Here is a 17500-nt window from a genome sequence, read left to right on the forward strand (position 1 = left end):
TGTATATTGTACCTTGTTGTCTCCTCCTGAAACAGCCAGGATGTTTCCGGTGATGGACCAGCTGACGTGCCAAACCACATCGTTGAACTTGTGGAGGAGTTTAGCCGTCCAGGTGTTTCCAGCCGGGTCGTCACACGACCAGATGAACACGCGTCCGTCCTAAAGAAGGGCAGAGGAAACACATATCTTAACAAAATGTCTTCCCACTGAACTCTGTGCTGTGTGAAGCAGAAGAGTTTTTATTATTATTCAGCTGCTAATACAACGTTCTCCTCTCTGACCAGCGTTAGAAGAAGTACCCGGATCCTCAACTTGAGCAAAATTAGAAATAATATTATCTTAAAATAGTTAATACTGAAATAAAAATGTACTTTATCACAAGCTTTTGCAGAATGGCTCCTTCCACACCGTTATATTATTATATTATTGTGTTTTATCAGAAACGAATGCTTATAACCATTTAAATGATGTAGTTCGTCAATGTTAAACATATTTTGGACTTCTTGCATACTACTGGGTAGATAAGTAGTTGAGTAATGCAATATATCAAACTGTATTAGCATATTATTATATTTGTATACATATAACTTGATGTCAGAAAACAGTATAAGAGTAAAAGGTACATTATGTCCCTGTGTGATGCAGTGAAGTAAAAGTATTACTAATGGAAATACTAAAGAAAGTTACAAGTCAAGTACAGGTGTGTCGAAAAATACAAATGTACAGTATTCTGTTGTGTACTTTGTTACTTTCCAAAGCATTTAAAATGTATTACACTAAATCTATAAAAGCAGAAAGTTAATGCAGCGTGTTTATAATCAGAGATGTTCTCATTTCCAATGATGCAACAGGTTCCTGTAAAAACTACTGAACGTTTATCTCTGGCGCCACCTAGTGGAACTTTCTGGACTAACTTCACACACTACATTTATATTTAATATGTCATTGTAAATACTAAATGTAAATAACATCCCACTCTTATATTGTGCAAGCTGTCATGCTCTCAATTGTGTTTTATTTGTCAGATAGTTTACAGATTATTTCTCACGATCAACTTTTATACCTTAGATTAGATTCCTTTGTTGTCTCTACAGCGAAAACACAAGCATTCCCGATGCTGCAATCACACATACAAACAGACACTCTTTTAGTTCTGTTTTATCTGCTATTTTAAGATGTTTGTCGTATAATTTATCTCTAATTATGTGCAATAGCTTAACATAATGCTGCAACGAAAACATTTCCCAATTTGGGATTATAAAGTATATCTTATCTTATCTGTAGTAACTGACCTGGGAGCAGCTGGCGATGGTGCTGGTGGGCAGCCCGATGGACGGGGCCCAGCCGACGTCTCTCACCCAATCACTGTGAGCCTCCAGCTTCTGGTCCTCCTTCCACTGACCGTCCTCCTCTCTGCAGACACAGGAAACCATCAGTTACCTTGTTGCTGATTGGCTAATGGTTACACAAGCCAAAACATCGTTATGACATCATCAAGTGGCTAAAATCTGATCAGCTCATTTTCAGACAGGTTTTTATAGAAATGGATCAAAAAGAGAGAGAATCTTTGTTCCTGAAACTTTCAGAGTCTCTTTCCACAGAGGGGACACATGTTGATGAAGAAGAGACATGAAGAAGAGGGGACACATGTTGATGTAGAAGAGACATGAAGAAGAGGGGACACATGTTGATGTAGAAGAGACATGAAGAAGAGGGGACACATGTTGATGTAGAAGAGACATGAAGAAGAGGGGACACATGTTGATGTAGAAGAGACATGAAGAAGAGGGGACACATGTTGATGTAGAAGAGACATGAAGAAGAGGGGACACATGTTGATGTAGAAGAGACATGAAGAAGAGGGGACACATGTTGATGTAGAAGAGACATGAAGAAGAGGGGACACATGTTGATGAAGAAGAGACATGAAGAAGAGGGGACACATGTTGATGAAGAAGAGACATGAAGAAGAGGGGACACATGTTGATGTAGAAGAGACATGAAGAAGAGGGGACACATGTTGATGTAGAAGAGACATGAAGAAGAGGGGACACATGTTGATGTAGAGGAGACATGAAGAAGAGGGGACACATGTTGATGTAGAAGAGACATGGAGAAGAGGGGACACATGTTGATGAAGAAGAGACATGAAGAAGAGGGGACACATGTTGATGTAGAAGAGACATGAAGAAGAGGGGACACATGTTGATGTAGAAGAGACATGAAGAAGAGGGGACACATGTTGATGTAGAGGAGACATGAAGAAGAGGGGACACATGTTGATGTAGAAGAGACATGAAGAAGAGGGGACACATGTTGATGTAGAAGAGACATGAAGAAGAGGGGACACATGTTGATGTAGAAGAGACATGAAGAAGAGGGGACACATGTTGATGTAGAAGAGACATGAAGAAGAGGGGACACATGTTGATGTAGAAGAGACATGAAGAAGAGGGGACACATGTTGATGTAGAAGAGACATGAAGAAGAGGGGACACATGTTGATGAAGAAGAGACATGAAGAAGAGGGGACACATGTTGATGTAGAAGAGACATGAAGAAGAGGGGACACATGTTGATGTAGAAGAGACATGAAGAAGAGGGGACACATGTTGATGTAGAAGAGACATGAAGAAGAGGGGACACATGTTGATGTAGAAGAGACATGAAGAAGAGGGGACACATGTTGATGAAGAAGAGACATGAAGAAGAGGGGACACATGTTGATGTAGAAGAGACATGAAGAAGAGGGGACACATGTTGATGTAGAAGAGACATGAAGAAGAGAGGACACATGTTGATGTAGAAGAGACATGAAGAAGAGGGGGACACATGTGGATGTAGAAGAGACATGAAGAAGAGGGGACACATGTGGATGTAGAAGAGACATGAAGAAGAGGGGACACATGTTGATGTAGAAGAGACATGAAGAAGAGGGGACACATGTTGATGAAGAAGAGACATGAAGAAGAGGGGACACATGTTGATGTAGAAGAGACATGAGAAGAGGGGACACATGTTGATGTAGAAGAGACGTGAAGAAGAGGGGACACATGTTGATGAAGAAGAGACATGAAGAAGAGGGGACACATGTTGATGTAGAAGAGACATGAAGAAGAGGGGACACATGTTGATGTAGAAGAGACATGAAGAAGAGGGGACACATGTTGATGTAGAAGAGACATGAAGAAGACGGGACACATGTTGATGTAGAAGAGACATGAAGAAGAGGGGACACATGTTGATGTAGAAGAGACATGAAGAAGAGGGGACACATGTTGATGTAGAAGAGGACATGAAGAAGAGGGGACACATGTTGATGTAGAAGAGACATGAAGAAGAGGGGACACATGTTGATGTAGAAGAGACATGAAGAAGAGGGGACACATGTTGATAAAGAAGAGACATGAAGAAGAGGGGACACATGTTGATGAAGAAGAGACATGAAGAAGAGGGGACACATGTTGATGTAGAAGAGACATGAAGAAGAGGGGACACATGTTGATGTAGAAGAGACATGAAGAAGAGGGGACACATGTTGATGTAGAAGAGACATGAAGAAGAGGGGACACATGTTGATGTAGAAGAGACATGAAGAAGAGGGGACACATGTTGATGTAGAAGAGACATGAAGAAGAGGGGACACATGTTGATGAAGAAGAGACATGGAGAAGAGGGGACACATGTTGATGTAGAAGAGATATGAAGAAGAGGGGGACACATGTTGATGTAGAAGAGACATGAAGAAGAGGGGACACATGTTGATGTAGAAGAGACATGAAGAAGAGGGGACACATGTTGATGTAGAAGAGACATGGAGAAGAGGGGACACATGTTGATGTAGAAGAGACGTGAAGAAGAGGGGACACATGTTGATGTAGAAGAGACGTGGAGAAGAGGGGACACATGTTGATGTAGAAGAGACATGAAGAAGAGGGGACACATGTTGATGTAGAAGAGACGTGGAGAAGAGGGGACACATGTTGATGTAGAAGAGACATGGAGAAGAGGGGACACATGTTGATGTAGAAGAGACATGAAGAAGAGGGGACACATGTTGATGTAGAAGAGACATGGAGAAGAGGGGACACATGTTGATGTAGAAGAGACATGGAGAAGAGGGGACACATGTTGATGTAGAAGAGACATGAAGAAGAGGGGACACATGTTGATGTAGAAGAGACATGAAGAAGAGGGGACACATGTTGATGTAGAAGAGACATGAAGAAGAGGGGACACATGTTGATGTAGAAGAGACATGAAGAAGAGGGGACACATGTTGATGTAGAAGAGACATGGAGAAGAGGGGACACATGTTGATGTAGAAGAGACATGAAGAAGAGGGGACACATGTTGATGTAGAAGAGACATGAGGAAGAGGGGACACATGTTGATGTAGAAGAGACGTGAAGAAGAGGGGACACATGTTGATGTAGAAGAGACATGAAGAAGAGGGGACACATGTTGATGTAGAAGAGACATGGAGAAGAGGGGACACATGTTGATGTAGAAGAGACATGAAGAAGAGGGGACACATGTTGATGTAGAAGAGACATGAGGAAGAGGGGACACATGTTGATGTAGAAGAGACGTGAAGAAGAGGGGACACATGTTGATGTAGAAGAGACATGAAGAAGAGGGGACACATGTTGATGTAGAAGAGACATGAGGAAGAGGGGACACATGTTGATGTAGAAGAGACGTGAAGAAGAGAGGACACATGTTGATGTAGAAGAGACGTGAAGAAGAGGGGACACATGTTGATGTAGAAGAGACATGGAGAAGAGGGGACACCTGTTGATGTAGAAGAGACATGAAGAAGAGGGGACAACGTTTCCTTCTGGATAAATAAAGTCTTATCTTATCTACATATTAAATGAGAATTATTGGAGGGAGTCTGAGTTTAAATATTTGTATTTTCATTAGCCAACAACTGCTTCTCTGTAAATGCAAATTACACTAAATAAGCACTACATATAAAGCATTAAATGGCACAAAGTCTGTAAAACAACAATTGTAACACATATTTTTATATACATTTGTATTTTTGTATTCGGGATTGTGGCAAACGGTATTTCGATCTCTCTGGCTGTACACACAAACTGAAAGATTGTCAATAAAGTTGACTTTGAACTTACTTCCAGAGCTTGACGAGGTTGTCGCAGCCTCCGGAGACGAAGCGTTTGACGTAGTTTGGTTTCTGTCCCGACGGCTGATCGATCAAACTGCCGGGAACCACAGCCGGAGCCCAGCTCACCGCGTTACAGCCGATCTGAAGCAGAACGATAACACTCCGTTAATAGACAGAAACAACTGAGAAAATCAGCCTCTAAGAAACAACCGGACTGAGAAAGAAGCGTGATGCCAAAGTGGAGTTTTTAAGAAAAACCTCAAGACCCACCTGTTCCGTACCATAAACAATATGGAGGCTAAATAAAGTTCTGATTGGTCAATTCAGAACATGTGACACGTTGTTAATCCAGTAGTACAGACTGCTGTAGATTCAAGATTCAAAGGTTTTATTGTCATATGCACAAAGCTACAGTGTAGAAATGGCAATGAGATTCTTCTGACCTGAGCTCCAACAATGCAACATATATAATAAAATACAAAAATACAAAATAGTGCAAAAAGTCTATATACATGTCAATAGAATATGATATGTACAAGAACAGAATATGAAATTAAATAATGAAAATTAAATATGGTTCATTGAGTTGATAACTATTTATATAAATGAGTATATTGCAGGATGAAATTACCGTTGCTAAGGAGGATCAAGAAAGAGAAAGGAAAATAGGTTAAATATTAATGAAATGTTTCCACACAAACCCTAATGTTTTGCAGATTATTTTGGCGGTTAAGGGTTGGGAACCGCAGGAATCGAGTATTCAGAAGTGTCTCAAACTCACAGTGTGTGCGTTGCTGATCTTCTTGACGTCCCACTGCTGATCTCCGGTGAAAGTGAGGATAGAAATGGCTCCGTCCGAGCTGCCGCAGGCCAGAATCAGACCGAAGTCATAGGGACCCCAACACACAGAGTTCACTGCAGAGACACAGAAGAACATATATAAAAACATGACAAAGCCTCAAGCCATCGTAGCTAACAATGCTATTTACACCCCGGTGTCCGTAGCTAACGATGCTATTTACACCCGAGTGTCCGTAGCTAACAATGCTATTTACACCCGGGTGTCCGTAGCTGACAATGCTATTTACACTGGGGTGCCCGTAGCTAACAATGCTATTTACACCCGGGTGTCTGTATCTAACGATGCCATTTACACCCGGGTGCCCGTAGCTAACAATGTTATTTACACCCGGGTGCCCGTAGCTAACAATGCTATTTACACCCGGGTGTCCGTAGCTAACAATGCTATTTACACCCGGGTGTCCGTAGCTAACAATGCTATTTACACCCGGGTGTCCGAAGCTAACAATGCTATTTACACCCGGGTGTCCGTAGCTAACGATGCTATTTACACCCGGGTGCCCGTAGCTAACAATGCTATTTACACCCGGGTGTCCGTAGCTAACAATGCTATTTACACCCGGGTGTCCGTAACTAACGATGCTATTTACACCCGGGTGTCCGTAGCTAACAATGCTATTTACACCCGGGTGCCCGTAGCTAACAATGCTATTTACACCCGGGTGCCCGTAGCTAACAATGCTATTTACACCCGGGTGTCCGTAGCTAACAATGCTATTTACACCCGGGTGTCCGTAGCTAACAATGCTATTTACACCCGGGTGTCCGTAGCTAACAATGCTATTTACACCCGGGTGTCCGAAGCTAACAATGCTATTTACACCCGAGTGTCCGTAGCTAACAATGCTATTTACACCCGGGTGCCCGTAGCTAACAATGCTATTTACACCCGGGTGTCCGTAGCTAACAATGCTATTTACACCCGGGTGTCCGTAGCTAACAATGCTATTTACACCCGGGTGCCCGTAGCTAACAATGCTATTTACACCCGGGTGCCCGTAGCTAACAATGCTATTTACACCCGGGTGCCCGTAGCAAAAACAATGCTATTTACACCCGGGTGCCCGTAGCTAACAATGCTATTTACACCCGGGTGTCCGTAGCTAACAATGCTATTTACACCCGGGTGTCCGTAGCCAACAATGCTATTTACACCCGGGTGTCCGTAGCTAACAATGCTATTTACACCCGGGTGTCCGTAGCTAACAATGCTATTTACACCCGGGTGCCCGTAGCTAACAATGCTATTTACACCCGGGTGTCCGTAGCTAACAATGCTATTTACACCCGGGTGTCCGTAGCCAACAATGCTATTTACACCCGGGTGTCCGTAGCTAACAATGCTATTTACACCCGGGTGTCCGTAGCTAACAATGCTATTTACACCCGGGTGTCCGTAGCTAACAATGCTATTTACACCCGGGTGTCCGTAGCTAACAATGCTATTTACACCCGGGTGTCCGTAGCCAGGGTTGGGAGGGTTACTTTGTAAATGTAATCAGTTACTGATTACTGAATACATGGCTCTGAAAGTAATCCGAATACAGTTACAGTTACGTGTCTTAAAAAAGTAACGTAATCGGATTACTTTTAGATTACTTTATTTTTCCATCACAGATGTATGTGTTGGTGAACAGGAGACACAAAGAGCAAAAGGAAACTGAACGTGTTTTTACTGTTTTAATGGCTTACCAAGAGCACAACTGAAACATCACATCTGAAACGATGTAACAACATAATACACTTGGTGGGGATGCAGCTTGGGATGTGAGGAGGAGTGAGGGACACGGCTTAGAACGAGCGTGTCGCCTTCTGTCCTGCCAGTGCTGGCAGGACATGAATTAAAATATCGAACTCGGACTTCATTTTAAGGACATGTCGGCCAGGGGTGTATTTTTGTTTAAGCACCGGATTTGCAAAACAGGAGAGTGTGTGCACCAGTCTGCCTTGATCTATGAATTCATGTCTGTGACTCTCACAGTATCTGCTGCCCACAGCTGTTTTATAGAAGGAACACCTCCTTCCCTTCATGAAATCTCTGCAGCACCAGGGGCAGCGGGAGGGTTAACTCAGCCTCTGAGAAGACGAGCGCGCCGCGCACCGCCTTTCACGCACCGCCTTCACTGTGTTTACCTTCAGAATCATTAGAAAGGCTAAAGAGCGGTGTGGCTGATGTGTTTTAACCACACACAGACACACACGCGCGATTTAAACGCAGACTTTTGTTCCTCCATGTTTCGTTATCGTTTCACTGAGCGGCCCCGCCCCTTTTTTTTCAAACGCTCCCCTTTTTGGTCCATCTGCGGCGGTAATAGGTTTTGTGCGCTGTGATGATTCGGCTGTACCTTAATAATGAATATTAAATGTTGTGAGGAAATCTTTCCACCAATAATTCCAATAAGTATTCCAAAATGTATTCACTTCAGGTTTACGAAAGTAACTGTAATCAGGTTACTCGTTTTTCAAATGTAACGCGAGCTGAATACAGTTACTTAATTTTTGTATTCTGATTACGCCGTTACATGTATTCCGTTACAACCCAACCCTGTCCGTAGCTAACAATGCTATTTACACCCGGTGTGTGTAGCTAACAATGCTATTTACACCCGGTGTGTGTAGCTAACAATGCTATTTACACCCGGTGTGTGTACCTAACAATGCTATTTACACCCGGTGTGTGTAGCTAACAATGCTATTTACACCCGGTGTGTGTACCTAACAATGCTATTTACACCCGGTGTGTGTAATGCTACACGGGTACAATGCTATTTACACCCGGTGTGTGTAGCTAACAATGCTATTTACACCCGGTTGTGTGTAGCTAACAATGCTATTTACACCCGGTGTGTGTAGTAACAATGACTATACCGTGTGGTACCTAACAATGCTATTTACACCCGGTGTGTGTACCTAACAATGCTATTTACACCCGGTGTGTGTAGCTAACAATGCTATTTACACCCGGGAGAAGTCTCAAATAAAGAAATAAAAGTAAACAACACAATACAATCCCAACAGAGCTACTGACCTGATGACTCGTGTCCGCAGTACTCGTGCATCTTGTCCCAGCTGCCGTTCTCCTCCTTCCAGATGATGACTTTTCGGTCGTAGGAACAGGAAGCCAGGATGTTTCCGAACATGGGGTGAGCCCAGGCCACCTGCCAAACCGGACCCTCGTGGCTGCAGACACAGAGACGACACATTTGGTGAAAATACTCAAAATATGCAATACAAGAACGCCAAGTGTGGGGGAAACTTCTGTAGCCATGGAGAGTCAGGACTCAAAGAGACACGAGGAGAGCTGGAGCTTTGATGGCAAACACTGACGGTTTATTTGGAGTTTCGGCCGGAGAATTCACACGACATGTCACGTGTCTGACCACACGTTGAGATGCCACAATCAATTCTGAAGACCCTCTTGTAGCTCCAGGGTTTAACTCAGAGTGTAATAATCAACATTCTTCAATAGATAGACTAAACAGCTGAGGACACTGAATCACATTTGTTGTCGCTTATGGCTCGGGGTCATCTGCACCCCGAGAAGGAGGTGTCCCACAACAATAACTATCTCTGACAGAGAGTTGCCCGCTCACAAACTGGTAACAACAACAAAATGCTAGGGCAGCCCCTCCTTAAGGGAGATAGCGGCTGCAGTTGGGCGTCTGCGTCAGAGGGCGAAAGGTAAACATGTATACAGAATTATTCCCAGACACCAAGAATGACAGGGGGAGCTGAACTGTGATATCAGTGTTAACGCCTGGGTAAAAAAGTAGTTTCCAAAATGAATCATGTAACACAATTGGTGATTATTACAGGAGAAAAACTCCCGAGCTAATTCAATAACTACAAGAACCATAGACGGTCAACAAATGTATATAAAAAACTGCATATCACTAAGATAAAAGTAGACATTAATCTTCCGAGACTGACCGTAGATCCTGTTTTTAGATTAAGATATATTCATGTCCTTTTTATTTAATATATACAGTATTTAAATGTTTGTTTTGCATAGGACAGTGAACGCACACTAAAACAAATACATGGCTCTCGTTCCTTTTGGTTTTCAATCTCCATCCAGAGTGTTTTTGTTTCGAGAGAATAATACTGTACTACTTGATATCGAGTGCTGCAGTTATTGTGCAGTGTAATGTTATGCAGTTTGTGTCTATGTGAAGGGAGGTGGTGGTGACGTGGTGTCTCACCCTCTGAGGTCAGCCACCAGGATCTGTCCTCCGTTTCTGACGTCGAACATCTTCACGGTGCGGTCCGAGGAGCAGGTGGCGAGGCGAGTCCCGTAGTAATCCATCTGGGCATCGTGCTGAAAGCAGAGAGAAAAAAGACATCAACACCTGGAAAGAGATAATCTACCTTTTCTCTGAGATAGAAAATATGAAGTGTAATTGGTTCTTTACCGTTATATAGGTCTACTTACTGTTCTACATCTCTGTTCATTACTACATTAACATTCAGAGATAAAAGTTAACGTGCAATTACTGTAGAGCACAACAATATGTTTATTATATGCTTAATTGTAATGTCTGCACTATATACCCTCTTAACATTCTTATGTGTTACTTGGAGGATTTTCTTTTAGCCGTTTGTCAAAAAATGATGTTGGTCTTTTAAGTCATTTTTTCATGAGCCAGGTCACGTTTCTAGCTTCATAATGTGATTATTTATCTCTTTCCTTTTTAATAATGTTATTGATTGTGATCAGTAATAACGGTGGTTTTTGGACTGTTAGTTGGACAGACAAAAACAAACATTTTCACTTTAGGCTCTGGGAAACTGAGAGTGTTTCTCACTGGATTCACTATGTTCAAACCAAATAATCAATCATTAATAGAGAACATAAAATACAGACCGACATTTAATGAAATGAATAATCGTAGGTAGTTAAACGTGAGCTCCTCCTCCAGCAACTGCAACACATATACCCTACTTTCACAATAAAGCATGAGTATAATTATCTAATGAAATAAAGAGTACAGTCACAGGGGATATTTATGTACTACAACTTTAAGTAGGATACCTAAATACTTTGACTTAAGTAACTTTTTCAATGCAATGTTTTACTTGGAGTAAAGGAGTATAATAAGTATTTTTACAGTGTGGTAGCACATGTGTACTTGTTTAAGATCTCACAAACATCTCGTTGTGTTTCTACTTGTTTAAGAGTCATATTAAAGTCCAAAAATGTTTGAGTTGTATTTGTTATACATGAAAACAGTGTTTGAGCCAGGGTTTTCTGGAGGGAGTCAAATGGACCAATTAGTACCTTTCAGTGCTAAAACGGTATATTAGGCACATTATATTAGACACTTAGGTTTTCTTCACACACATACAATGAGCCTTTATGAAAGTATGTGCCTGCAAACCACCGTGCTACACTTAATACTTAAGTACTTACTTTAGTAGCTAGTACTTAAGTAAAGGATACTTCCTCCACCTCTGTGCGTTAATATTAACTTGTGATGATAGCTGTAGTACTTCTTCTAACACATGTGACATGAAAAGAAGCACATGTGTATTTATTGCTATTTAAAGTAATTGATAAGATAGTAGATGCTAACATTAGCTCCACTGATCAGAGGCTTGGGGTTAAATACAACATAATGAAAACTTACGATCATATCCTCATGAGAGGTGTCCACCGTGTTGATAACGGAAACCTGAAATACACATTAAAGCATTACATCTCAGAGATATAACGATACACACTTTAGTTTAAGGATTAGCTGTCATTAGCCTAACAAGCTAACAAGCTAACACGTCATCAACCAACGGTCACCGTTAAAACCACCAGATGTAAACAAACAGCTTCAGTACGAAGTTACTTTGCTCACCATGACTGCAGCTAAAGCAGGAAACTATCCAGAATATGGTAGTATTTTATTCTAAATGAATAAACCCGGTTCTTCCGACGTGGCAACAAGAAGCCGCTTCCCACAGAGCAGGGTCACACACTTCTTCTACCGGCGGAAACACACACACCACCGAAGAAAGGTTCCGCCTAACAGCATAACAGAGGTTTACGATAATATAATATGAATACAAATGAACATTAGTGTCATTTATTCTTTCACTGTTTGTACTCTAAAATCTTTTGGTCTGATTTTGGGTGTTTCCTAAAATATTTTTCTATATTTAAATGTGTTTACTATGGAAATATATACTTTTTTTTAACACTGATGTCAATGTTTTGTGTGTACTTACTATTCAATATACATATATCGGTTTTTTTAAATAAAGAATAAGAAACAAATAGTAAAAAAAAAGACAAAGTATACAAAATAAAAATTGAAATAAAGCATTAAATGTTAAATAAATACCAACTTACCATTGCGTTTTACAAAATAACAAAAAATATACTAAGCAAAGAGGAAGAAAGGTAATCCAGAATGTCTGAATATTTACGCTATTATAAACTGTCGTATCAAATGCGTTTTCGATGCGTAATTCTAGACTTTTAACTACAGCTAATTGTCAGGACTCTGTTTATCCACCAGATGGCTCCATAAACCTCAAACACTTTTCTTCTTAGATCTATTTTTATCCTAAAGTGTCAGGTTCCCCCCGGTGTTACTTTTCTCTGTCCCCTCCACTCCTCGCCATGTTGTCGGGTTAAATCTCAAATCTGTTGCCCCAGTTTGCTCACTTTCCACGGACAGTAAGTTCTCTTAGAGCCGCTGACAGGTGTCAAAGTTCCAGGATGTCCAGCGTTTCCTACTATATCTCCAACCTGCTGGAGAAAATGACATCCACTGACAAAGACTTTAGGTAAGACAGAGTTAAAATGTGTGTGTGACAGTGAGATGACACTTTTCAGTCCTGGCTCATTATGAGTCTGTCATTTTATCTCATTTTTTACATGTAATATGGCTTTTTTAAGAGAGACAAAAGTAAATAACACTGGTAGTTTACTAACTTATAACTTATTTAAAAAGTAGCTTAATGTGTTAGACAAGTTAGCTTGAAGTCCTAAAAACTCCTCATTTGTGTAATCATACTGAATGTGTAGGTAATAACTAATAATAAAAAAACACCAATATGTGAAATGTGTGTTGAGATGAGTTAGCTCAATCACAAATAAGTTCTCATTGTACTTTTATAATTTTGTATTGAATTAAAGTGTTTTATTTTTCACAAGATAGACACCTGTAATCACAAAGAAAGTAAACTAATATTATTAGAAGTGTGTCAATGTGTGTTGAGATGTAAATTGGTAGAAATAGTCCATTATTAGTAAAAGTCCTGCTTTCAAAATCAGTCAAAAAGTCAATAGTCATTTTCAATATGAACTTATACTTTGCCTCTCCCCCGAAAACGTACCAAAAGTACCAAAAACTAGAACTACTCTTTAGAAACATTTCAGAATGATAAGCGTCAACAACAACAACAACAACAACAACAACAACAACATGACAACACATTCTTTCATTAAATATTGATGAGTAAGTCTTTCTTTGCTGCCTATGTGTTGATGAATATGGACTCATAGCAACATAAAATCTGACATTTTAGGTAATTCATAATCATTAAGACAGGTCATTTTGTGTATGCATCTTCATTCTCTGTGTGTGTGTGTGTGTGTGTGTGTGTGTGTGTGTGTGTGTGTGTGTGTGTGTGTGTGTGTGTGTGTGTGTGTGTGTGTGTGTGTGTGTGTGTGTGTGTGTGTGTGTGTGTGTGTGTGTGTGTGTCCAGGTTCATGGCTACCAATGACCTGATGCTAGAGCTGCAGAAGGACAGCATAAAGCTGGATGAGGACAGTGAGAGGAAAGTGGTGACGATGCTGCTCAAACTGCTGGAGGACAAGAACGGGGAGGTGCAGAACCTGGCAGTGAAATGGTAACACAGAGGACGTAAACACTGTTCCCACCATGTAGACCGGTTTATACTCGCTAACTTCTGGTTTCAAACTAATCATAATTCTGAGAACATTTTGAAAATCTTAGAAAATATTCTGAGTAAAGTCAAAATTCAGAATAAATGGAAATTCCGAGAATAATCTTTTTTTTTTAAATCCCCCAAAAATCCTAAATTATCTCTTTTTTTGTATTCTGAGTATTCTGAGTTCACAGTTCTGAAAAAAAAAGAAAATCATAGAAAAAGTTGGAAATCTGAAAATAGGAAAATTCTGAGAGAAAGTAGAAATTCTGAAAATAGTCAAAATTCTAAATAAATTCACAATTCTGAAGGAATGGAAACTCTGAGAAAAAGCCAAAATTCTGGAAAAAAAATGTTTGAAGAAAAAGTAAAAAATCTAAGAAAAAGTTGGAAATCTAAAAAAGTAGAAAATCAGAGAAAAATCTGAAGAAAAAAATCTGAAATAAATAAAATAAAAAAATGTAAAATCGGAGTAAAGTAAACATTCGGGAAAAAAATGGAAATTCCGAGAAAAAGTGAAAAAAAGTGAAAAATTCAAAACTAATCTGAGAAAAAGTCGAGTTAGAAATCTTGGAAAAATTGGAATTCTGTAAAGATTCTGAAAAAAGTAAATATTCTGAAAATATTCAAATGTGTTATAAAGCATATATAAAGAAAAACGTTTAAAATTCTTAAAACATCAATAGATATTTACAGTGTTATGTGTGTGTGTTTCAGCCTGGCCCCTCTGGTGAGCAAAGTGAAGGAGCCTCAGAATGATGAGGATCAATAGATATAATGATTATATGTGTGTGTGTTTCAGCCTGGCCCCTCTGGTGAGCAAAGTGAAGGAGCCTCAGAATGATGAGGATCAATAGATACAGATAATGATTATATGTGTGTGTGTTTCAGCCTGGCCCCTCTGGTGAGCAAAGTGAAGGAGCCTCAGGTGGAGGTGATGGTGGACACGCTGTGTTCCAACATGACGTCGGACAAAGAGCCGCTCAGAGACATTTCCAGCATGGGGCTGAAGACGGTGATCGCTGAGCTGCCGCTGACTTCCACAGGTCAGAGGTTAAATACTCACAGAAATATATATTCTTATTTTAGATAATGAGACAAGCGTCTTCTCAAGTTTCAAGGCTTTTATTGTCATGCGTGCATAGCTCCAGTGTAGTTATGTCCTGTTACAGTCTTATGGCCTGTGGGATGAAACTGAGTCTGGTGGTTTCTAATGATCTTAATTTGCCATTTATTTGATCATAATCTTTATTATATGCTTTATTTTTTTAACGCTACACTTTCATTCTATTTTATTCTCAACATTGTATTACTTTTACATCCTAATTCATGTTGATCAATAATAAAGCACTTTAAAATAAAGTTTGATTGCTGTATTTATTGAAGGGGATTAAAAAACGACAAAATAGACTTGTTGTTTGGTTATTGTATACAATATAAATGCATATTACAAATGCAATATAATTATTATTTAAATGTTTTCGTTGCCAGATCTGTTGCTGTTTTAAGCTTAAGTTGTTTGCTGTGTGTGTGTGTGTGTGTGTGTGTGTGTGTGTGTGTGTGTGTGTGTGTGTGTGTGTGTGTGTGTGTGTGTGTGTGTGTGTGTTCCCAGGTTTGACGCTGACAGTGGGTGTGTGTAAGAAGATCACCTCCCAGCTGATCGGAGCGATGGGGAAACAGGAAGACGTCTCCGTTCAGTTAGAGGCTCTGGACATCCTGTCAGACATGCTGGGAAGGTAACTGTGGAGGAAGTTCTTAAGAGAAAATCATTCATGGAGAAAGTTTGTCTTTTGTTATATTTAATAAAGTAATAAAGAAAGTCAAAATGCAAGTGAAATAAATGTTGGAACAGAGCTAGGTCATCTTCAGAGGATAGAGACGTTCAGAACACAGCTTGCAGTCACATTATATAGTAGAGAGAAAGTCCAACTGGTCCCACCCTTAAATTCTCTCAGGCATCATCTAAACATCCCCATCATTAAACCATACAACCCCCCAGTCTTTAACCATTTACAAATCCCCCTTTTACACTTCCCTTTGCCCTCCAGAAATGTAAATCCTTAACATATGTCTCTGTTAAACACATACAAGACTAAACATACAATGTAACAGTGTAAAAGGCAACCAGAGTATAAGTCTATATGTTTTAAATGATTATATGATAGTTTGACACGACAGTAACCACAAAACATTATAAAACATGTCAAGCAGCTTTGGTTAAGATCGAAATATCTCATCTGTCTCTTATAATTAGCTCATTTAAAATGCTCAATATATGATGGTGTCCAAGGTTCACATTATATCTACTGAACACCAGCATTATTTTTTTGTTAATTGACTAATTCATTATTGATTGTTGTTGTTTTTCTTATGCTTTTATTTACCTTTCACAGGCTGAGTGGTGCTCTGGTCAGTTTCCACAGCGCTCTGCTCTCCAGTCTGCTCCCTCAGGTAACAAATATATAACAACAGACAAGAGGGAATATTATATAAAATGATATATGATGATACAATCAGAATATTAGTAGCAATAATAGTTTTTTTGATAATATGATATGTTATTTTATTATATTTATTTGTATCAATCATAGTTCATTAAGTTATATTATAATGAAATGAAAACCTAGCCATGCAATAAAGTCATTAGGATAAGGAACTTCAAAAGTCAACTTAATTGTCAATCTTTCAGTTTGTGTGTACAGACAGAGAGATCAAAATACCGTTTCCCACCATCCAGAATACTAAAACAAAGATATATACAAATATGTATAAAATATGTATATCCTATATATACACAATCAACATACACATTTATACATATGCACACATTAAGATAAAAGCACAACAATCAATATATACGAAATAACAGTCACTTCAATATCTTTGGGAATGTACAAAAACAAAGTTTAGTATCTGAAAACAAAGTTTAGCATCTCAAAATAGTGATGTTTTAATGAACCCACGTTGCATGATGGTAGTTAAAACAGACACCCTTCAGATAAACCTAATATCCCTCCGTCAGCTGACCAGCTCCAGGATGGCTGTGAGGAAGCGCTCCATCTTGGCTCTGGGTCACCTGGTTCCCTGCTGTAGCCCCGCCCTCTTCTCCCAGCTGACTGAACACCTGACCAATGAGCTCGCCAAGGCCCCGCCCGTTTCCATGGCGAGGACGTACATCCAGTGCCTAGCAACCGTCAGTCGTCAGGGCGGCCATCGAGTCGGTGAGATCTGCTGCCACACTCACGTGATACTAGATTTAAGGACAACACATTGCTTTCCTGACTGAGGAACTGTTCAAAGTCAAATGAAAACATTTCGATTTTTTTTGCCAGAATATTCCGGTCATTTCAATTAGAAAACTTTAAACAATGAGTTATTATCTCAAAATAATGACATGGTATCTTGGTAATGATGAAATAACTCAAACCTAATGACACAGTATCTTAAAATAGTGACTTAATATATAAGAAATAATGACTTAGTATCTTAAATTGATGAGTTAATATATTACTTAAAAATAATTGTTTAGCTTCTCAAAATAATGAGACATTTCTCAATAATGACTCAGTAGTAGTCTAAAGTAAGGAACGTTTTTGCATAATGATTTTAAAGTATCTTCTT

General features: G+C 39.7%; 2 protein-coding genes across 5 annotated transcripts in view; one reads left to right on the plus strand and one right to left on the minus strand.

Annotated features, from left to right (window-relative positions):
* sec13 (SEC13 homolog, nuclear pore and COPII coat complex component) overlaps positions 1–11981 on the minus strand; it is a 15623-nt gene extending 3642 nt beyond the window's left edge. For all 4 annotated transcript variants that reach the window (XM_034206293.1, XM_034206290.1, XM_034206292.1 and 1 more), the window contains exons 1-8: positions 11839–11981; positions 11620–11664; positions 10195–10310; positions 9021–9172; positions 5913–6046; positions 5139–5272; positions 1293–1413; positions 13–159 (exon numbers count right to left, since the gene is read on the minus strand). In XM_034206293.1, the coding sequence (XP_034062184.1) occupies positions 13–159; positions 1293–1413; positions 5139–5272; positions 5913–6046; positions 9021–9172; positions 10195–10310; positions 11620–11664; positions 11839–11841 (852 nt within the window). In that variant the 5' untranslated portion in view covers positions 11842–11981. The remainder of the gene's footprint in view (positions 1–12; positions 160–1292; positions 1414–5138; positions 5273–5912; positions 6047–9020; positions 9173–10194; positions 10311–11619; positions 11665–11838) is intronic.
* A 621-nt stretch (positions 11982–12602) lies between these two features.
* LOC117539906 (cullin-associated NEDD8-dissociated protein 1-like) overlaps positions 12603–17500 on the plus strand; it is a 30300-nt gene continuing 25402 nt past the window's right edge. The window contains 6 exon segments of the mRNA XM_034206260.1: positions 12603–12772; positions 13697–13840; positions 14771–14925; positions 15492–15615; positions 16273–16330; positions 16902–17100. Of these exon segments, the coding sequence (XP_034062151.1) occupies positions 12705–12772; positions 13697–13840; positions 14771–14925; positions 15492–15615; positions 16273–16330; positions 16902–17100 (748 nt within the window). The 5' untranslated portion in view covers positions 12603–12704.

Source organism: Gymnodraco acuticeps, unplaced genomic scaffold (assembly GCF_902827175.1).
Source record: "Gymnodraco acuticeps unplaced genomic scaffold, fGymAcu1.1, whole genome shotgun sequence".
Classification (NCBI taxonomy): Eukaryota; Metazoa; Chordata; class Actinopteri; order Perciformes; family Bathydraconidae; genus Gymnodraco; species Gymnodraco acuticeps.